General features: G+C 46.1%; 1 protein-coding gene across 2 annotated transcripts in view; it reads right to left on the bottom strand.

The window, feature by feature from the left end:
• LOC129014685 (E3 ubiquitin-protein ligase HERC2-like) overlaps positions 1 to 19,455 on the bottom strand; it is a 29,685-nt gene extending 10,230 nt beyond the window's left edge. Inside the window, exons 1-11 of one of the 2 annotated variants that reach the window (XM_063653184.1) lie at positions 19,319 to 19,455; positions 18,427 to 18,562; positions 14,741 to 14,862; positions 12,109 to 12,267; positions 11,909 to 12,025; positions 11,352 to 11,495; positions 11,135 to 11,259; positions 9,285 to 9,463; positions 9,100 to 9,197; positions 2,360 to 2,494; positions 281 to 371 (exon numbers count right to left, since the gene is read on the bottom strand). In XM_063653184.1, the coding sequence (XP_063509254.1) occupies positions 281 to 371; positions 2,360 to 2,494; positions 9,100 to 9,197; positions 9,285 to 9,463; positions 11,135 to 11,218 (587 nt within the window). In that variant the 5' untranslated portion in view covers positions 11,219 to 11,259; positions 11,352 to 11,495; positions 11,909 to 12,025; ... (2 more) ...; positions 18,427 to 18,562; positions 19,319 to 19,455. The remainder of the gene's footprint in view (positions 1 to 280; positions 372 to 2,359; positions 2,495 to 9,099; positions 9,198 to 9,284; positions 9,464 to 11,134; positions 11,260 to 11,351; positions 11,496 to 11,908; positions 12,026 to 12,108; positions 12,268 to 14,740; positions 14,863 to 18,426; positions 18,563 to 19,318) is intronic. The other variant, XM_063653185.1, reaches the window with a different exon arrangement.
• Between the last annotated feature and the right edge of the window lie 644 nt (positions 19,456 to 20,099).

Below are 20,099 nucleotides of genomic sequence, written 5' to 3'. Positions count from 1 at the left end.
CAATTACACGCATATGCCACCACCCCTGGCTAATTTTTATATTTTTAGTAGAGACGGGATTTCACTATGTTGTCCAGGCTGGTCTCGAGCTCCTGACTCAGGTGATCTACCCGCCTCAGCCTCCCCAAGTGCTGGGATTACAGGCGTGTGCCACTGCATCCAGCCCATCTGTCTTTTTAAAAATGTTTCTGATTTGAGGTATAATTTATATTCCGTGAAATGCACAGATCTGGTTTACATTTTGATGACTTTTAACAAATGCATTATCCATGTAACCCACCTCCTTTGAAGATATGGAACATTTCTATCATCCAGAAAGTTCTCCTGTGCTTTCATCCTGTCCGGCACTCCTCCAGCAGCTGATGAACCTGCTGAGGACATTGGTACAGGATTCTGGCCTCCCCAAAAGAGCTACTTTGACAAGACTGCTTGCCTTACCCAGCACTAAATCCCTGCCTGCTCTCTCAAAATTTCCATCTTTAAACTGCTTGTACCTATAACCCTCCCACATGAAATCCATAGATAAACCAGCCCACAGCCTAATATTTACTGTATACCCAAGCTTTCAGAAATATGACTCCCAGGAGTGGGGACTGATGGCTGCATCCCCTCCTCCTCCTGGAAGCCTCTACCAGCCTACAGAGCCCACAGAGTAGATCTCACCAGGCAGCTTGAGCCTGAAAGTGCTGCGGAGCCTCCTGCTGGTTCACCCTCACTATGGTGGCAGCTGCACGGGAGCAGCTGGGCTCACCCATTAAGCAAGAAGACGTTGGCTTGATACTGACACTCCAACCCCAGCCTGGGCAAGCCTGGCTGAAAGGACCCTTCCTTCTGGTCAGACTGTGGGGAGATGGGCCAGAGCATACACGCTCTACCGCCCTCCTCATGCTTCAGCTGTGCTTCCTTCTTAACAGAGGGAGCAGCTCATGGATTTGGCCAAAGTCTTCTTGAGGGCTGTAGGTTTGACAGGCTGGGTGTGTGGGGGCCACTGTGCTAGAGAGACAGACTGGTGTGTCAGAAGGCAGCCACCTGGCCAGAGGGGGGTCAACCCCCTTGGTAACCCCCTTCCCCCATCTGGACACAGAGCCCTGCACTCTCCACATGTGACTGCTCCCCTCAGAGCTGCCTCAAGAAGAGGGGTTCTAACCCTGTGGGTGGGGACATTGTGTTACTTTACAGTGGGCCATGGCTCCCTCGGATATCTCCAACTCAGAGGCAGTAGAGAGAAGATGAGAAATTCCCTGCACCTCTAGTCCTAGCTACTTGAGAGGCTGAGGGAAGAAGGTCACTTGAGCCCAGGAGTTCAAGGCTGCAATGAGCTATGATTATGTCAATGCATTCCAGCCTGAGCAACAGAGTAAGACCCAACCTCAAAAACAACAATAATAAGTTAAACATAAAACTACCACATTATTGGCCAGGCATGGTGGCTCACACCTGTAATCCCAGCAACTTGGGAGGCTGAGGCGGGTGGATCACGAGGTCAGGAGATCGAGACCATCTTGGCTAACACGGTGAAACCGTCTCTACTAAAAATACAAAAAAGTTAGCCAGGCATGGTGGGGGGCGCCTGTAGTCCCAGCTACTCTGGAGGCTGAGACAGGAAAATGGCGTGAACCTGAGAGGCGGAGCTTGCTGTGAGCTGAGATGGCGCCACTGCACTCAAGCCTGGGTGACAGAGCGAGACGCTGTCTCAAAATAAATAAATAAATATGTAAGCATTCCACATTATTGACCAATTCCACTCCTAGGTATAGACACAAAGAATGAAAAGCAGACACTCAAGACACTTGTAAACCAATGTTCATAGCAGCATTACAACAGTCAAGAGATGAAAGCAACCTGATTGCCCACTGATGAAGGGATAACATGTGGCTTACATATATAATGGACGAGTATTGAGCCTTTAAAAGAAAATTCTGATGCATGTGGATGAACCCCAAACACCTAAGAAGTTCAATAACCCAGTCACAGAAGGACAAATACCACATGACTCCCCTTATAGGAGACACCTTGAATAGTCAAATTCTGAGACAAAAGTAGAATGGTGGTTGCTTGGGGACACAAGGAGTTAGTGTTTCATGGATACGGAGTTTCAGTCAGAGAAAAGGCAAAAGTTGTAGAGATGGATGGTGGTGATGGCTGGGCAATAATGTGAATATACTTAATGCCAATGAACTGTACACATAAAAATGATTAAAACGGCAAGTTTTACGGTATGTATATTTTACCACAATATGTAAATTTTTTTAATTACATTTTTTAAATTGTTATGAAAAAATACAAATAATCCATCCAAGTCATTTAGAAAAGGAGCATCAGATCAAGCTTTTCAAAGTGCCAAAACTCAGAAGATTACCTGGTTGCTTGCCCCATACCCAGCTGTCCAGAATTGACTTGGCCCTATATACAGGTGCAGGAGTTTCTTCTTCATCTTTTTTCTCTTTGTCATTCAGATCTTCTTTCTTTGTTCCACTTGGTTCGACACTATCATCTGCAGAATTAAAGATTTTTTAATCTGTAACTGCTTTTCAGAATGTCATACCGTTAGTCTCTGCAAATGTCCCTCCCCGAAAAGTTACAACACACATCGTTAACTGAATGGCATGTGGTGTCCCCCACCCCCAGGGCTGTGAGCATGTGTGACTAATAAACTGCTATTTCATCTGTCCAGTGTCGGCGTCCTATGTTCAGCCATCCCATATCCCTAGGGCAGGAATCTTCTAGGGTTATAAACAGAACTTTAATCAACCTCTCCTTGGTTATTTTACTGGTTCCATGATACAAGTTTTTCTGTGCAAAAGATCTGAACAGAAACTTCACAGAGGATACAAGAGTGGCAAGGAAGAACATGATATTCAGCATCGTTAGCCATTATGGAAGTGCAATTAAAACCACAACGAGATCCCACTAGACTTGTTAGAATGGCTCAACTAAAAAACACTGAGAACACCAAGTGCTAACAAAGACACAGAGCAACAGAAACGTGACAGATTGCCAGCGGGAAGGCAAACTAAAACAGCCACTTTGGAAAACAGTTCAGCACATGACCCAACTTTCACACTACTAGGTCTTTATCCTAGGGAAATGGAAACTATATTCACACAAAATCTGTACAGAAATGCTCACAGCAGGATTACAATTGGGAAAGAAAAATGGAAACAACCACAAGGTCCCACAGTAGCAGAATGGATAAACACCATGTTGTACATGCACATGACGAGATACTATTCAGCAATAAAAAGAACTATCAATACACAGAACAGCAGATAAACCTCAAACATATAACTGGGAGTAAATGAAGATGGTTTCAAAACGTTACTTAAAATATGGTTCCACTCACATGACATTCTCAAAAAGAATACTCTATACTGATGGAGAACAGATCAGTGGTTGCCAGGATACGAGGCCAGGGAACACGTGAGAAAAAGGAGCAGCACAAGAGAGCTTTTAGGGTGATGAAACTTCTCCATCCTGATGATGATGGGGGTTACGTGAATCTATAGAAGTCAAAATTTACTGAACTACATACCACAATAAAATAAATTTCATATAAGTATTTTAGTTAAAAAAATGTTGGCTGGGTGTGGTGGCTCACACCTGTAATCCCAGCACTTTGGGAGGCTGAGGTGGGCAATTCACAAGGTCAGGAGTTTGAGACCAGCCTGGCCAACATGGTGAAACCCTGTCTCTACTAAAAACACAAAAATTACTCAGGCTTGGTGGCACATGCCTGTAATCCCAGGTACTTGGGAGGCTGAGGCATGAGAATGGCTTGAACCTGGAAGGCGGAGGTTGCAGTGAGCTGAGATCACGCCATTGCACTCCAGCCTGGACCACCGAGTGAGACTGCATTTCAGAAAAAAAAAAAAAAAAAAGGAAAATACCTAGGTCCAGGGAGGACAGCTGGAATAGTCTGGTGGAATCATGTCAGAGCAGGGAGCTGGGTCTGGAGGGCTGGAGTAGGGTGTGGCCCCACTCTAGGAAGGAACTAGGAAACGCATCCTGGGTGAAGCAAGAGCAGAGTCCCGTTCTGCAACAGGTGAGCATTTATCTTGATCTGAGAAACTACATGCACATTTAATAAGTCTCACTTAGCCTCTTATTTTCCTTAACAACATGGAAAATGAGAGAACAAACAATTCAGAAGGTTAAGACATGAAATACATTTAATTCAGAAATCATACACAGGAAGGTAGGAAATGAATGGGGGAAAAAAGCAGCTAATGGAAAGTGAAAATGGGCCAGATGCAGTGGCTCACGCCTGTAATTCCACCACGTTGGGAGGCCGAGGTGGGCGGATCACTTGAGGTCAGGAGTTTGAGACCGGCCTGGCCAACATGGTGAAACCTGATCTCTACTAAAAATATCAAAATTGGCCCGGCATGGTGGCAGCCACCTGTAATCCCAGCAGTTCGAGAGGCTGAGGCAGGAGAATTGCTTGAACCTGGGAGTCAGAGGTTGCAGTGAGCTGGCATCTTGCCACTGGACTCCAGCCTATACAACAAAGCAAGACTCTATCTCAAAAAAAAAAAAAAAAAAAAAAAAAAAGTGAAAATAACCCAACATGTACTATGCAAAGCCTCTGGCCTAACAACAATACATTACCCTTTTAAATCTTTACAAACAACCTTGAAGGAGGCAGGCTTTGTTGTCTCCAGTTTACCAAGGTAGACACCTCGGATCACAGAATACAGAGTAGAACCCAGCCAGAAACATAGCTCAGGTGAGAACACAGGTGCTGGCTCTAAATGCCACACTCTGCCCTACGTGTGTGTGTGTGTGTGTGTGTGTGTGTGGTCACAAACCACAGCCCAGGGGCCAAACCCAGCCCACAGCCTCTTTGTGTATGGTCTGAAAGCAGAGAAAGTATTTTACTTTTGTTGTTCTTTTGAGACAGTCTTGGCTCACCACAACCTGTGCCTTCCAGGTTCAAGCGATTCTCCCAGGTTCAAGTGATTCTCGTGCCTCAGCCTCCGAGGAGCTGGGATTACAGGCGTGCATCACCATGGCCGGCTAATTTTTTGTTTTGAGTGGAGATGGGGTTTCAGCATGTTGGCCAGGCTGGTCTCGAACTCCTGACCTCAGGTGATCCGCCTGCCTTGGCCTCTAAAAGTGCTGGGATTACAGGTGTGAGCCACCACGCCCGGCCACTGTATTTTATATTTTTTAATAATTGAAAAATAATCAAAAGAAAAACAGTATTTTGTGACTTGCAAACATTCTGAGGACTTCATCTTTTGGTGTCCATAAATCAACTTTACAGAATGAACGTCCCCTGCCCGCTGACGCAGTATTGTCTGTGGCTACTTTGGCACTACAGCTGCAAGGTCCCATGGCTATGACAGAGACCATAGGGTCCATTGAGACCTTAAAACATTTACTATCTGGCCCTTTAGAGAAAGTAGGCCACCCCTACCCTACATCTGGCTATAAATTTTACACGTTAAAAAAATGCAACATTCTTAATTTTAAACTCAGTACACTGGAACACTGCTCATCTCCCTTCTTCAAGATGAAAAGCTTCGACAGTCACCAGGAAGCAGACAAGAACCCTAAGTACACCTGAAGAGTTATTCTCAGGAGCATAAATTACAACATTTTACAACAGCAAAAGCAGGATGAAGTCACTGGAGGGTATGAAAACAACCAAGAGTAATTAGCACCACCAGCTCCAAGACCACACCACATCAGCTTCAAAGTTGTCTACTCTTCCTTTCACTACTGTACAGTTCAAAGTAGACACAGAGAAAATCGAACACATACTGCCCAGACACATTGCTTATGGAATGCTGGAGAGAAGGGAAGCGAGACCTCCCATTGGCCAGGTGTGGTGGCTCACGCCTGTAATCCCAGCACTTTGAGAGGCCAATGTGGGAGGATCACTTGCACCCAGGAGATCAAGACCAGCCTGGCCTACACAGCAAAACCCCATCTCTACTAAAAATACAAAATACGGCTAGGTGTGGTAGCTCACATCTGTAATCCTAGCACTTTGGGAGGCCGAGGTGAGAGGATCACTTGAGGTCAGGAGTTCCAGAGCAGCCTGGCCAACACAGTGATACCCCATCTCTACTAAAAATGTGGCTCATGCCTATAATCCCAGCACTTTGGGAGACTGAGGCGGGTGGATCACGAGGTCAGGAGTTCGAGACCAGCCTGACCAACATGGTGAAACCTCATCTCTACTAAAAATTCAAAAATTAGCCGGGCGTGCTGGCGTGCACCTGTAATCCCAGGTACTCAGGAGACTGAGGTGGGAGAATCACTTGAACCCGGGTGGAAGTTGCAGTGAGCCAAGAAGGCGCCACCGCACTCCAGCCTAGGCCACAAAAGCAAGACTCCGTCTCAAAACAGAAAACAGCAACAACAAAAATTCCACTGTCAAGACAGCAGCGTGACCACATGCTACATCTCTTTCTTCTATAGAACATCATTAGACATAGTAAAAAAAAACCAGTATTTTGAGACAGAGTTTCATTCTGTTGCCCAGGCTGGAGTGCAATGGCGCGATCTTGGCTCACTGCAACCTCCAGCTCCCAGGTTCAAGCGATTCTCCTGCCTCAGTCTCCCGAGTAGCTGGGATTACAAAAAAAATACATACATTTTAAAGCAGAGTAACAAATTGATAACTAAGCGTGGAGTGGAAAGAAGGGACCACCGAGGACTGGAAATGGCAACGTTAGACTATGAACTAAACTTCTCCCATGGTTGATTTGGCCTATGCCCAGGAATGAACAAAGACAGCAGGCCCGTGAGACTGGAAGAAAGATGGAGTCAGCCATGCTAGACTTCTCTCACCGTTATCATCTTTGCAAAGCTGGTCTCACCATTTATTGAAGTGAATTTTTTTTTTTTTTTGAGATGAAGTCTTGCTCTGTTGCCTAGGCTGGAGTACAATGGTGCAATCTCGGCTCACTGCAACCTCCACCTCCCAGGTTCAAGCAATTCTCCTGCCTCAGCCTCCCAACTAGCTGGGATTATAGATGCCCACCACCATGCCTGGCTAATTTTTGTATTTTTAGTAGAAACGGGGTTTCACCATCTTGGGACTCACAATACACATCAGCCCATCGCCTCTCCTGCTTGGCAGGGATGGTCATGATCCTCATTTCCCAGTTAAAGAAACCAAAACTCCATTATGGGGTTTCACCATATTAGCCAGGCTTGTCTCCAACGCCTGACCGCAAGTGATCCAAGCGCCTCGGCCTCCCAAAGTGCTGGGATTACAAGTGTGAGCCACTGCACTCAGCCAATTAGGAGGAAATATCCAACATTTAGCCAGGTGCAGTGGCTCACTCCTTAATCCCAGCACTTTCAGAAGCTGAGGTGGGAGGATCACTTGAGCCCAGGAGTTTGAGTCCAGGCCTGGCAACATAGTGAGACCATCTCAACACAGCATTTAAAAATTAGCCAGGCATGGTGGTGTGCGTCTGTAGTCACAGCTACTTGGGAGGCTGAGATGGGAGAGTGTTTCAGCCCAGAAGGTCAAGTAAGCTGTGACTGTGCCACTGTACTCCAGTCTGCATAACAGAGCAAGACCCTGTCTCAAAAAAAATCCAAAATATATAAATAATTGATACAACTCAAAACAACCCAATTTTTAAAATGTTTAAAAAAAAAACTTGAAGAGACCTTTCTTTAAAGAAGACATGAAAATAGGAAGTGGGTATCTGAAAGGTGTTCCGCATTGCAGATCATTAGGGAAATGCAAATCAAACCCACTGAGATACCCCCTCACACCCCTTATGACCATTATCAAAAAGTCAAAAGATAAATGTTGGCAAGAGTGCGGAGAAATCGGAACTTTTGCATACTATGGATGAGAATGTAGATTGATACAGCCATTCTGGAAAAGAGTATGAAGATTTCTACAGAAATTAAAAATAGAACTACCATATGACTCAGCAATCCCTCTTCTGGGCATACAGCTAAAGGAAATGAAATCATTACTTTGTAAAGATACCTGTATTCTCATGTTCATTGCAGCCTTAATCACAATAGCCAAGATATGGAAACAATCTAAGTGTCCATCAATGGATAAATGGATAAAGAGTCTGTGGCACACATACACAATGGAATATTATTCAGCCAGGAAAACAAACAAGGTCTTGCCGTTTGCTGCAAGATGGATGAGGCTGGAGGATGTCATGCTTAGTGAAATAAAGCATACACAGAAAATCAAATATTGTATAAACTCATTTATATGTGGGATGTAAAAATGTAAATAAATAAACCTACAGGGATAGAGAGTAAAACATTGTCTACCAGGAGAGGTAGGGGACGGGAGGAATTGGGGACATAGAGGCCAAAGGATACAAAGTAGCAGGTATGAAGGATGAACAAGCCTAGAGATGTTCTGTGAGACAGCTGATTTTTGTATTTTTAGTAGAGATGGGATTTCACCATATTGGGTCAGGATGCTCTCAAACTCCTGACCTCAGGTGATCCACCTGCCTTGGCCTCTGAAAGTATTGGGATTACAGGCGTTAGCCACTGTGCCTGGCCTGTATTGTATTTTAATGGGTGATGATTGGTTTTCATATTAAGATAGTGAAATCTAGCACAAAAATCTCAAAAATGTGTTTGGTGATTGAAGGAATATTCTGAAAATTACCTAGTATAGATGTTAGGATAAAGAGCAGACCCTTTTAAATATAGGTGAGAGGAGAAGTTGGAGGGTATGATGATACTCAGAAGTTTTTCACAGGCTGCGTGCAGTGGCTCACGCCTATAATTCTAGCACTTTGGGAGGCCGAGGCAGGTGGATCACGAGATCAGGAGATCGAGAGGCTGAGGAAGGAGAATTGCTTGAACCCAGGAGACGGTGGGTGCTGTGAGCCAAGATCGTGACATTGCAGTCCAGTCTGGGCAATACAGCAAGACTCCGTCTCAAAAAATAAAAAATAAAAATAAAAGAAAAAATTATTACGTAAATAAATAGGCTGGGCATGGTGGCTCAGGCCTGTAATCCCAACACTTTGGGAGGACAAGGTGGGCAGATGACCTGAGATCAGCAGTTCAAGACCAAGCTGACCAACATGAAGAAACCCCACCTCTACTGAAACTACAAAATTAGCCAGGCGTGGTGGCACACACCTGTAATCCCAGCGGCTCGAGAGGCTGAGGCAGGAGAATCACTTGAACCTGGGAGGTGGAGGTTGCAGTGAGCCAAGATCGCGTCATTGCACTCCAGTCTGGGCAACAAGAGTGAAACTGTCTCAAAAAAACAAAAAAACAAAAAAAGTAAATAAATACAATACAGTACAGCTACTACGATTTACCTAAGAAGCTGTTGTATGAGCTGAACCAGAGGCAAACACTGTTTGCCAGAAGGCTCACAGATCCCCGTATTAATAAGGTCTTTATCCAATGGAGTCCTGCTTCTATGAAATGTTGAGGCATTTGCTTCCTGTTCATCAATTTCTTTTTCCTTCTGTGCTTCTTTTTTGGCCTCAGTATCCTGTAATTCATAAACAGAAATTGTTTACAAGTGATCTCATCAGCAGGTGTGAAGGCACACAGGCTGGCTGAGCCCTGACCCCAATGCCAAGCTATCCCAGCCTCCGTGGCTAACGCACACACCTACCCACAGGCCCCCACCTGCCCTGTTGGAAACCCTAACTCAGTTGTGCAGTTCCAAACAGTGTCTTCTTTTTACAGATCCAAGGTCCAGGCTGCCTCTGCTGATGCTTTCCAACCTCCTTCTGTGAAGTCCCTAAAATCTTTAACCCTGCTACTGGCTCTCACAAAACCCAATGTGATCTGCCCCACACACGCAGCATCCAGCTGCTTTGTAAGGACAAGAAAAAGCTGGAATTCTCACACACACTGGTTCAAATGTAAATGGCAAAGCCACTTGGGGAAACTATGAACACACACTGACCCCAGGACCTAACAAATTCCACTCCAAGTGTTTACCCAAAGGGAGAACATATGTCCACTAAAGTACTTGTACATAGCACAATCGTGGCAGCTCTACACGGCCAAAAACCAGAAAGCCTGGGCATGGTGGCTCACGCTTGTAATCCCAACACTTTGGGAGGCCAAGGTGGGGGGATCACTTGAGCCCAGGAGTTCGAGACCAGCCTCTGCAATACAGCGAAACCTTGTGTCTACAAAAAAATCAAAAAACTAGCTGGGCATGGAAACATGTCTGTGGTCCCTGCAACACAGGAGGCTGAGATGGGAGGATCATTCGAGCCTAGGAGGACAAGGCTGCAGTGAGCCAACATCAGGTCACTGCATCCAGCCTGGGTGACAGAGCAAGTCCTTGTCTCAAAAAAAAAAAAAAGAAAACAAAAACCAAAAGCAATTAAATGCCCTTCAATAGGGGAATGAATTAACAGTACTACACCTATAAAATAGAACACTTCCCAATAAGAAAAACGAAGTCACAATACACATAACAGTGTGGAGTGAATCTGAAAATCATTCTCCAAGGCAAAACAGGAAAGAGTGCATACTATACAGTTATATTGCTGCAACACTCAGAGCAGGCAAAATGAATCTAATCTCAGGGCAGGGGAGTATCCTGGCTGCAAGTGCCAAGGGCACAGGGATCTTTCCGGGTGACGGGAATGGTCTACATGAGGAACAGGTTACCTGTTAACTTCACTGAAACAGACAACCTGCAGTATTTCATCACAATTAAATCATAACTCAAAAAAATTTTAAATTAGCACATAAGGTCAGTCGCGGTGGCTCACGCCTGTAATCCCAGCACTTTGGGAGGTTGAGGCAGGCCAATCACAAGGTCAAGAGATCGAGACCATCGTGGATAACATGGTGAAATCCCGTCTCTACTAAAAATACAAAAACTTAAGCAGGCGTGGTGATGGGCGCCTGTAGTCCCAGCTACTTGGGAGGCTGAGGCAGGAGAATGGCGTGAACCCAGGAGGCGGACCTTGCGGAGAGCCGAGATGGTGCCACTGCGCTCCAGGCTGGGTGACAGAGTGAGACTCTGTCTCAAAAATAAATAAATAAATAAGCACATAAAATAATTTTAATTTAAAAAATACTTGGATATGATAAAAGTTGAGTGTTTTACTGTGTTCTGTTATTCTTCACATGTGTGAGTGTGTATTTCCGATCTCAGTGCACCACCAGGTCATGTGTGCCTCCAAGGCCATACCTGGATCTCCGCAGTAATGGCTGCGTGTAAGGCTGACTCCAACCCTCCAGCAGCCATCAAGCTGCCCACCAGAAGATCAATCATGAATTGACGACCTGGACTTAGGTTCACTTCATTGCCTGAAACTGAAATAGAAAGTGTGTGGCAATTGGAGTGAAACGCCATCCCCTCCCAGCACCCTGACCCATGCCCTCTCCTGTTCCTTCCCCGAGCCCACCTGCGCAGGGCAGGAGAGCAGAGAGTGCCCGGGCCTGCTCCTCCGTGGTGGGCAGCAGCACGGACAGCCGCTCTGCAGCACGGCCTGGGCAGCCGACTGCACGATGCTCAGCACGTCCGCGCTCCTGGCCAGGGTCACCACTGTCTGGTTAGGAACACAAACATAAAACCAAAATTAAAAGCAAGTAGATCCCGTAACGTCAGACTATAGAATACAGAAAGACTTACCACAGGGAATCTAGAGTGGCCAAATGTTAAGAAATGTAATACTACTAACCAGAGACAATTCAGAGTATCAATCATTCCATTTCAACTCTCATTCTTAATAAATAAAATGCCCACACAGGAATGGCGGCAGCTGCTAACCAGCTGACAGCCCCCAGGCAAACAAGTCCAGTAACCACCAGGGCCTCTTCCCCAATGCCACTGAGCCCTACACCCACTGGATGACAGGGTGGGCGGCCTCATGAGGCCCACTGTACTCCTCATCTCTTCCTCCAGGGAAGCTGCCATGTGTGTCCTTGAGGGCCTATCCAGGGTGGCGAGAGCTCTACGTACCATTCTCAGTGACAGCCAGGGTTTGAGCGTCCCCACTCCCACACGCCACATCGGTGACCTTCAGTCCTTATTTAAGCCCAGCTACCAGCATCGGAGTGGCCTCATCTTCACTGGAGCCTTCAAACAGATAGGACAGAGGTTACTAAGTCCTGTAAGAGGCCATCTCCCTGCACGCTCCCACTCATGCAGAGCAGACATACCGTGGCCCAGCCGGCCGCAGTTCCCGTGGCCCCAGGTGTACAGCTCCCCCTCGGCAGTGATGGCCGCGCTGTAAGTGCTCCCGCAAGCGATGTGCACCACGTGCTTCCCGGCCTGCTTTCCAGAGAAGGCGGAGATCACCTTAGGCTCCTCCAGAGACCCTGGGGAGGATGGGAACAAACAGGAATGGCCTTCTTCTTGGTGTTTTTTCTTATTAGCAAAGGAAATTCAATATCCAAATTTAGACCATCACAGCATCAGGCCAGTTTCACCTTCCAGGTACTTTATAAAATAAGGAAGAGAGAATTCCAACACCTAACACCTCCATGACTTTTTGTTCAGTTGGAACCCGATGCCAAGCATGGTATCCAGTAGAAATATAAAAACAGTGTTTGTTAAAGACTTGTATGACAGGCCGGCCACGGTGGCTCCCACCTGTAATCCCAGCACTTTGGGAGGCCAAGGAGGGCAGATCACCTGAGGTCAGGACTTCGAGACCAGCCTGGCTAACATGGAGAAACCCTGTCTCTACTAAAAATAAAAAATTAGCTGGGCATGGTGGTGGGCGCCTGTAATCCCAGCTACTTGGGAGGCTGAGGCAGGAGAATCACTTGAACCCAGGAGGCGGAGGTTGCAGTGAGCTGAGATCGCCCCATTGCACTCCACCTTGGGCAACAAGAACAAAACTCCATCTCAAAAAAAAAAAGAGACTTGTAAAGTCCATTGCAGCTTTATTCACAATGGCCCAAAACCATGGTCCATCTGCAACAGAAGGAATGAATTACCCATACACACAACAACATGGCGTGTTCTCAAGACATCTGCTAAGTGAAAGACGCCAGAAACAAAACACCATACACTGTATGGCTTTGTTTATATTAAATTATAGAAAAGGCAAAATAATAACAACAGAGAGCAGATCACAGGTTGTCAGGAACTAGAGGTAGGAAGTGGGGATCAAAAGGGTACAAAGACGGCCCTGGAAGCGACGGGAGCACCCCATGTCTTGATGGTGGTGACCCAACTGCGTGCACTTGTCAAAACCCACCCAACTCTACATCTGAAACTCATGCATCTGGTTGTATGGAAGCCTCATAAAGCTGACCGACATTTGTATGTATTTGTTAAATGAATATGGATGGAATGAACCCAGCACTCTGCAATCTACACTTTACAAATGAAAAGTATGAGGCAGTGGGGATTAGGGTAGAGAAGTCTTACTAGTTGAAGAAATTGCAAAGTTAGCGAAATATCCTATTCTTAGGATCCAGAATATGTTCTATAACAGATGACATTTTCTTGAGAATCTATAGAAGCCAGGCCTCTCCAAAGACATGGTTTACTCTGCATCCTGCCCAGATTTTACCTCTACTATGAACCTGACTTTCAAATAACTGATTTGTAACTACTTAATTTACTAATATTTACTAACACTTAATGTTAACTTTCACTAAATGCAAGTTACATACATGTGGTGTAAGGTCTAACATTAAGACCCAATATTACATGTTGCCTTGACATCTGGTATAAAGCGGGAGGTTTTAATGGCCTCAGGGCAAGTTTCCCTTCCCCTGATGCCAAACAATTCTCATCACAGTGACCAGGCACAGGTACAGTTCCAGCTTATGCCTGAGGAGTAGGCCCCACTGCCCTGCCAGCCCAAGGAATTCTTAAAGCAATTATTAAAGTCTTTCTGCAGGAACCACAGCCACTCTCGTTACCACACAGCCTGCCTCTCGCAGCCCCTGGTTCTCTGTTCTATCCTGAGCGAAAGACTAAGAAACTTCCGTCCATCTCGTCTGCCCAGTGTCAGTACTGTGGGATGGAAATCCCTCCCCCACTGACAAGGTGAAGAGGTGATTAAAACAATACATATAATAATGGAATTTTACCCATTTAATCCTAAGGCCACTGAAAATTATTCCTAACCTTACTATGGCTATCATATGAGATTTTCTCCACATTTACTTTACATAATGCTTCATGATGCTATTTAAAATCTAGTTTCCCCTTTCCCTTTAATCTATGTGTTATGGGAAATTTCAAACACAAAAAGCAGAGAGAAGGCCTTTTCTGACCAGCTGGGTCCATCATGTGCATATGGCTTTCGAGAGTCCCCTTGGCCAGGCACCCCTCTCCTGCCCTCTTCATTCCCAACACAGGAACCTGACACCCTCAGACAGGCCCTCCCCTCCTCCTCCTGCAACCCAAAGCCTGCTCTCCACTCAAAGCCAGGGTACACCTTAAAAAGACTTCTGCAATTAACTCCAGCCCACAGGCATTTTCTCTTCTTTCCACTATTTACTTAGCCTTTTAAATTTAATTCTCAATTACTATTCTATCTTCAAGGTAAACTCTTTACGTTCCTTAAAAACAATTACTTAGGTTTTTTTGTGGTAGTTTCTCCACAAAAGGCACTCATTTACGGTAGCAAATTGGATTTACAAGCTTTTCTAGAATGAGGCACATCACCAAATAAGGTGATCTGGTTGTTCTGTTTGTTCATGCATGGAACTGTACCAGGGTGTATGTGTGGAGGGCTGGGGGATGACAAGCAGCATACAATTTGCAAGCCTTCAAATTATAAAGCAGCCTTCTGCCACCAAGAAAATAAGTGATCTCATTCTGACTTACAGTTTGAAAATAGGACATCAGAGGGAATGTCCTGAAAGGAATGAGTTGCTTCACTATTCTCAGACCTGGTCCCACTCTGCTCCCTCTCTCTGTAACTGAAGGTCAATCACAGCCGGGAGAGCCTGCAACAGAGATATTTTTTATTCTTAAGAATTAGCCATGAGGCAGGGCCAGTATTAAAGACAGATAAACAGTAAAACTTTCTAAATTTCACTTCAACTAGGTTCCCAAACCACAGATGACAAGCTCCATGTGGTTCACCTGCCCAATTTACTTAGAGGGACTCAGGGGAGTAATCCCAACTGTGACCATTGCTCAACAAACACTGAGCAGCTATTATCTGCCAGGCACTGAAGTTGTAAAGACGATCAAAGGGCCTATCCTCAAGGACTCCACAACTAAGAGAATTAAAAATTCCAAAAATAACCTACTGATATTTTAAACACTTTTAAAGACCCTTATGATTTTCTGCTTACTCTCTTTGTGTGTGGGAGGGGAAGGGTTTTGTTTTTTTTTTTTTTTTTTTTTTTTTTGAGACAGTGTCTCGCTCTGTTTCCCAGGCTGGAGTGCAGTGACGTGATCATCGCTCACTGCTGTCTCAAATGCCTGGGCTGCAGTGATCTCCAACCTCAGCCACTCAAATCGACAGGACCACAGGCGCATACCACCACACCTAGCTAATTTTTTTGTTCTGCTTGTTCTCTCTAAATTTTAACAAACTCTTTTTTGTTTTTTGAGTCGCAGTCTCGCACTGTCACCCGGGCTGGAGTGCGATGGCACCATCTCAGCTCACTGCAACCTCTGCTTCCCAGGTTCAAGTGATTCTCCTGCCTCAGCCTCCTGCATAGCTGGGATTACAGACGTGTACTGCCATGCCCAGCTAATTTTTTGTATTTTTAGTAGAGACGGGGTTTCACTATGTTGGCCAGGCTGGTCTGGAACTCCTCACTTCATGATCCACCCATCTCGGCCTCCCAAAGTGCTGGGATTACAGGAGTGGCGCCCGGCCAACAAATTCAATTTTCACAATTGATTTTACTAATATTTGTAATGTGAACTTTCATTAAACATAAAGCATGTTAAAAGTGGAAAAAATACATCTCAAATAAAAGAAAATTATGAAATCGTTCCACCTTCTTAAATAATGTGGAAAACACATAACTAAAGAACAGGCAAAAATGGACTAGTATTCTAATAAAGAAAACCTAAACTAGGACCTGCTTTGCAAAATGATTATCAGTAGGCAACAAAATCACCAAAGTTAGCAAACTTTAAAAATCACAGCAACTTGGCCGAGCACGGTGGCTCACACCTGTAACCCCAGCACCTTGGGAGGCCGAGGTGGGAGGATCACCTGAGGTCAGGACTTTGAGAGCAGCCTGGTCAACATGGTGAAACCCCGTCTCTACAAAACACACCTGGACAACATGGTGAAACTCCGTCTCTACAAAAACACAAAAATGATTTTTTTGTATTTGCCGTGAGAGCGGGTGCCTGTAATCCCAGCTACTGGTGAGGCTGAGGCAGGAGAATCGCTTGAACCCGGGAGGTTGAGGTTGCAGTGAGCCAAGATTGCACCACTGCACTCCAGCTTGGGCGACAGGGTGACACTCCGTCTCAAAAAAAAAAAAAAAAAAAAAAAGAAAAGAAAAAATTGAAAAAATTACACCAACTGAAGTACATAGACACCATTAAACTTTTCACAGCATTTTTGACATTTCATTTTAACAAAGGCTTAGTTAAAAAGACATGTGGTAAGGGCCCACAATGAGGAACCAGGTCCAGAGATGTTAAGTAACTCGTCACACAGCTGAGGTAGCAGAAGCAGAAGCATAATCCAGGCCTCCTCATCTCTGCCAATCTCAGTCTTCTGCTGAAGAATTTAGAATCACTGTCTGTAGCAAGAAGACCAAATTGTGTAACCTAGTAACAAAGACCCTTCGCCATTTGTTCCAAACCTACCTATTATTATTATTATTATTTTTAGACGGAGTCTCCCTCTCTCTCAGGGGCTGGAGTGCAGTGGCCCCATCTCTGCTCACTGCAAGCTCCACCTCCTGGGTTCACGCCATTCTCCTGCCTCAGCCTCCCGAGTAGCTGGGACTACAGGTGCCCACCACCACGCCCGGCCAATTTTTCATATTTTTACTAGAGACGTGGTTTCACCGTGTTAGCCAGGTTGGTCTCCATCTCCTGACCTTGTGATCCACCCGCCTCGGCCTCCCAAAGTACTGGGATTACAGGCGTGAGCCACCGTGCCCGGCCTACATTTTATTTCCCATACCATATTTCACACATCCTGTGTTCTACCCCGGTCAGCACTCTGCTGCTATTCTAACTTGCTCCTACCTTTCCTCCTCCGTATTTGGTTGACACTAACTACCCCTCTTTACGGTTACTTTGGTACTTAACTAGTATTGCCTTCACTGTGGCTCCCAGTGAACATGCAGCTTGCTTATATCATTTACTCAACCAACCAACATTTACTGAGCACGTACAATATTCTAGGAGCAGGGGTACAACAGCCCACATGAGGTTATCTCCTGCTAGAGGTAGGGCGAAATAATAAACGAAATAAAGACATTATTCTGGAAAAGCGGCAAATGTTATGGTAAAAAATAAAACATATGAAGGGCACTGGGGAGTTGAGTTGGGGGATTCTATTTTAATGACCGTAGTTAGGAGGCCTTGCTGAGCAGGTAACACTTGAGCAGAAGCTTCCAAGAGCTTTTTGAAAAGAACAAAGGAGAGAGAAGCAAGTGCAGGGGCTCTGAGGTGTGAGCGGGTGTGCAGTTTCCTCAACAAAGGCCACTGTGGCGGACCTTGAGTGAGGGCGGGTGAGATGCATTCGCGTGAAAAAGCGAGTGTCGGCCGGGCGCGGGGGCTCACGTTTGTAATCCCAGCACTTTGGGAGGTCGAGGCGGGTGGATCATGAGGTCAGGAGTTCGAGACTAGCCTGGCCAACATGGTGAAACCCCGTCTCTACTAAAAATAGAAAAGTTAGCCAGGCGTGGTGGCGGGCACCTGTAATCCCAGCTACTTGGGAAGCTGAGGCAGGAGAATCACTTGAACCTGGGCGGCGGAGAGTGCAGTGAGCAGAGATCGTGCCACTGCACTCCAGCCTGGGTGACAGAGCAAGCCTCCGTCTCAAAGAAAAAAACATCAACAAAACAAAAACAAACGAAAAACAACTTTAGACCCCTTAGTTTTTTTACGAAATCTTTACTACTTGGTTTCCATTGCTATCTAAGTTAGCTTAGGCCTGGCTCAGTGGCTCACGCCTGTAATCCCCGCACTTTGGAGGCCAAGGTGGTTGGATCGTATGAGTCCAGGATTTGGAGACCAGCAGGTGTAACATGGTGAAACCCCGACTTTAAAAAAAATACAAAAATTAGCCAGGCATGGGGCCGCATGTCTGTGGTCCCAGCTACTGCGGAGGCTGAAGTGGGAGGACAGCTTGAGCCCGGGAGGCAAAAGTTGCAGTGAGCCCAGATCGCACACTGTAGCCTGGGGACAGAGCAAGACCCTGGCTCAGAAAAATTAAATACATAAGTTAGATTTAATTTTTTCCAACCTCTCATTTGGCTAATAATTTTTTAAAGCAGTACTGTACTTACAAATATTACAGAACCTAAATCTCCAACTCTAGGCAATAATATTAGTTATAAGTTACAATTTTAACTTACATGTAAGTTTAATATGGTCTCTCTTATGAAAAAAAGGCTGGGAGAGGTTAGAGATGACTTATTCACTCTCATTTCCTCGTAAATACCACCCTTTATTCTCATTTAAAGTCTGAAACCCTGGCCGAGTAGCTCCAGCCTAGAAAGACGAAAACACAGAAGTAAGCAAAACGATTAAAGTTGCTGAGTACGTTTTAAAATTTGGTTGCTAGCCTTCATACTCATTTTGCCAAGCAATCAACATAAAACCTACTCAATTGAGCGTAACTACTGCTTCGACAGGCAGCTTACTGGAATGGAAACTCTCGACTCTGATATTTCCTCTTACTAAAAAAAAGTACTAACCGGGCATATGGCTATACACAGGATTTCTAGAAACAGAACTTAACATGCAGTCCTGTATTGAACTGACAATCTAGGAAAGAAATTAAGGAGGCACAAACACAAAAGTAAACACACAGTTTTGCGCAATTGTATAGACAGGGAAATAGGATTCCGTGATTTTATAAAAAAAAAAAATTAAAACAGCCAGGCTCAAAACGTCACAGCAGACTTCTAAGGCTTGTTTAACTGTCAGTTATGATCCCCGCAGCAGCTGAAGCCACCTTCTAATACAAAGACAAATGAAACTATTTTAATGAACTTAATGAACATGCGTCCCCGACATGGCCAACGAGCCAGGCTTACTTGTGGGACTGAAGGGCAATCCGATTCACGGTGGGTTTCCACAGTGAGGATTACCAGGAAAAACGCTTCCGACTCAGAACACCCGGAAAGGAAAGCTGCCCGAAGAACCCTTCTCCGACACAAGACGGGCTGGCTCGCCATCAAGTCAGCCCCTTCGCGCTTACCTGAAAGGAAGAAGTGACGACCTCACCCTAACCCGCAGGCCTACCTGCCGCGCGGCTTCCCCTCTGGAGCGCTGCCCGGGGCACCGCAGCTCACACTCCCACACAGGCCGCCCAGTCCTGCGCTGGCACGGCAACCGCCTTCGTCGCCGTCCAGTGGAAGGTGCAGCATTCGGGGCTGAAGCCGTGCGCACCGCCTCCTCCACAGAGAAGCGCCGATAAAAACCTGCCAAGGACAACCTGTGAATCCGCAGTCATCACCAATGCCTGCACCTACGACCTGCGCCGGAAAACATAGGCACGGCTAAATGACGCAAGAGGCCGCGCGCGCACGCGCAGTGCTGCACGACCTACACCCCGCCCCCGGGGCGCTCTCCCGCCGGGTTCCGGTTCCTTCACAGGGTCCCAGTCAGCCGGGCGCGGAGGGGCGGGGCAGGGACGGAGGCGGTGGGGCGGGGCGGGGGCGGAAAAGACGGTGGGGGCCAGGGGCTGGGACGGCGGCGGGGCCGAACGTGGCGCCAGGATCAAGGCTGGACCTGGGGAGGGAGGAAGCTGGAAGTGTAGTAAGCAGGACAGTATTTTGCCAGGTGGTGTTGGCCCATCAGGAGTTCAAAATGAAAGTCTGGCGTGGCGCTTATTTAAAATTAGGGTTCCGACTGGGCACGGTGGCTCACGCCTGTAATCCCAGCACTTTGGGAGGCCGAGGCGGGCGGATCATGAGGTCAGGAGGTAGAGACCAACGTGACCAACATGGGAAAACCCCGTCTCTACTAAAAATACAAAAATTAGCTGGGCGTGTTGCTACGCGCCTGTAATCCCAGCTATTCC

Source organism: Pongo pygmaeus, chromosome 16, assembly GCF_028885625.2.
Source record: "Pongo pygmaeus isolate AG05252 chromosome 16, NHGRI_mPonPyg2-v2.0_pri, whole genome shotgun sequence".
Lineage (NCBI taxonomy): Eukaryota > Metazoa > Chordata > Mammalia > Primates > Hominidae > Pongo > Pongo pygmaeus.
Note: the sequence above shows the minus strand (reverse complement) of the source record. Positions and strands in the feature narration are given on the sequence as shown.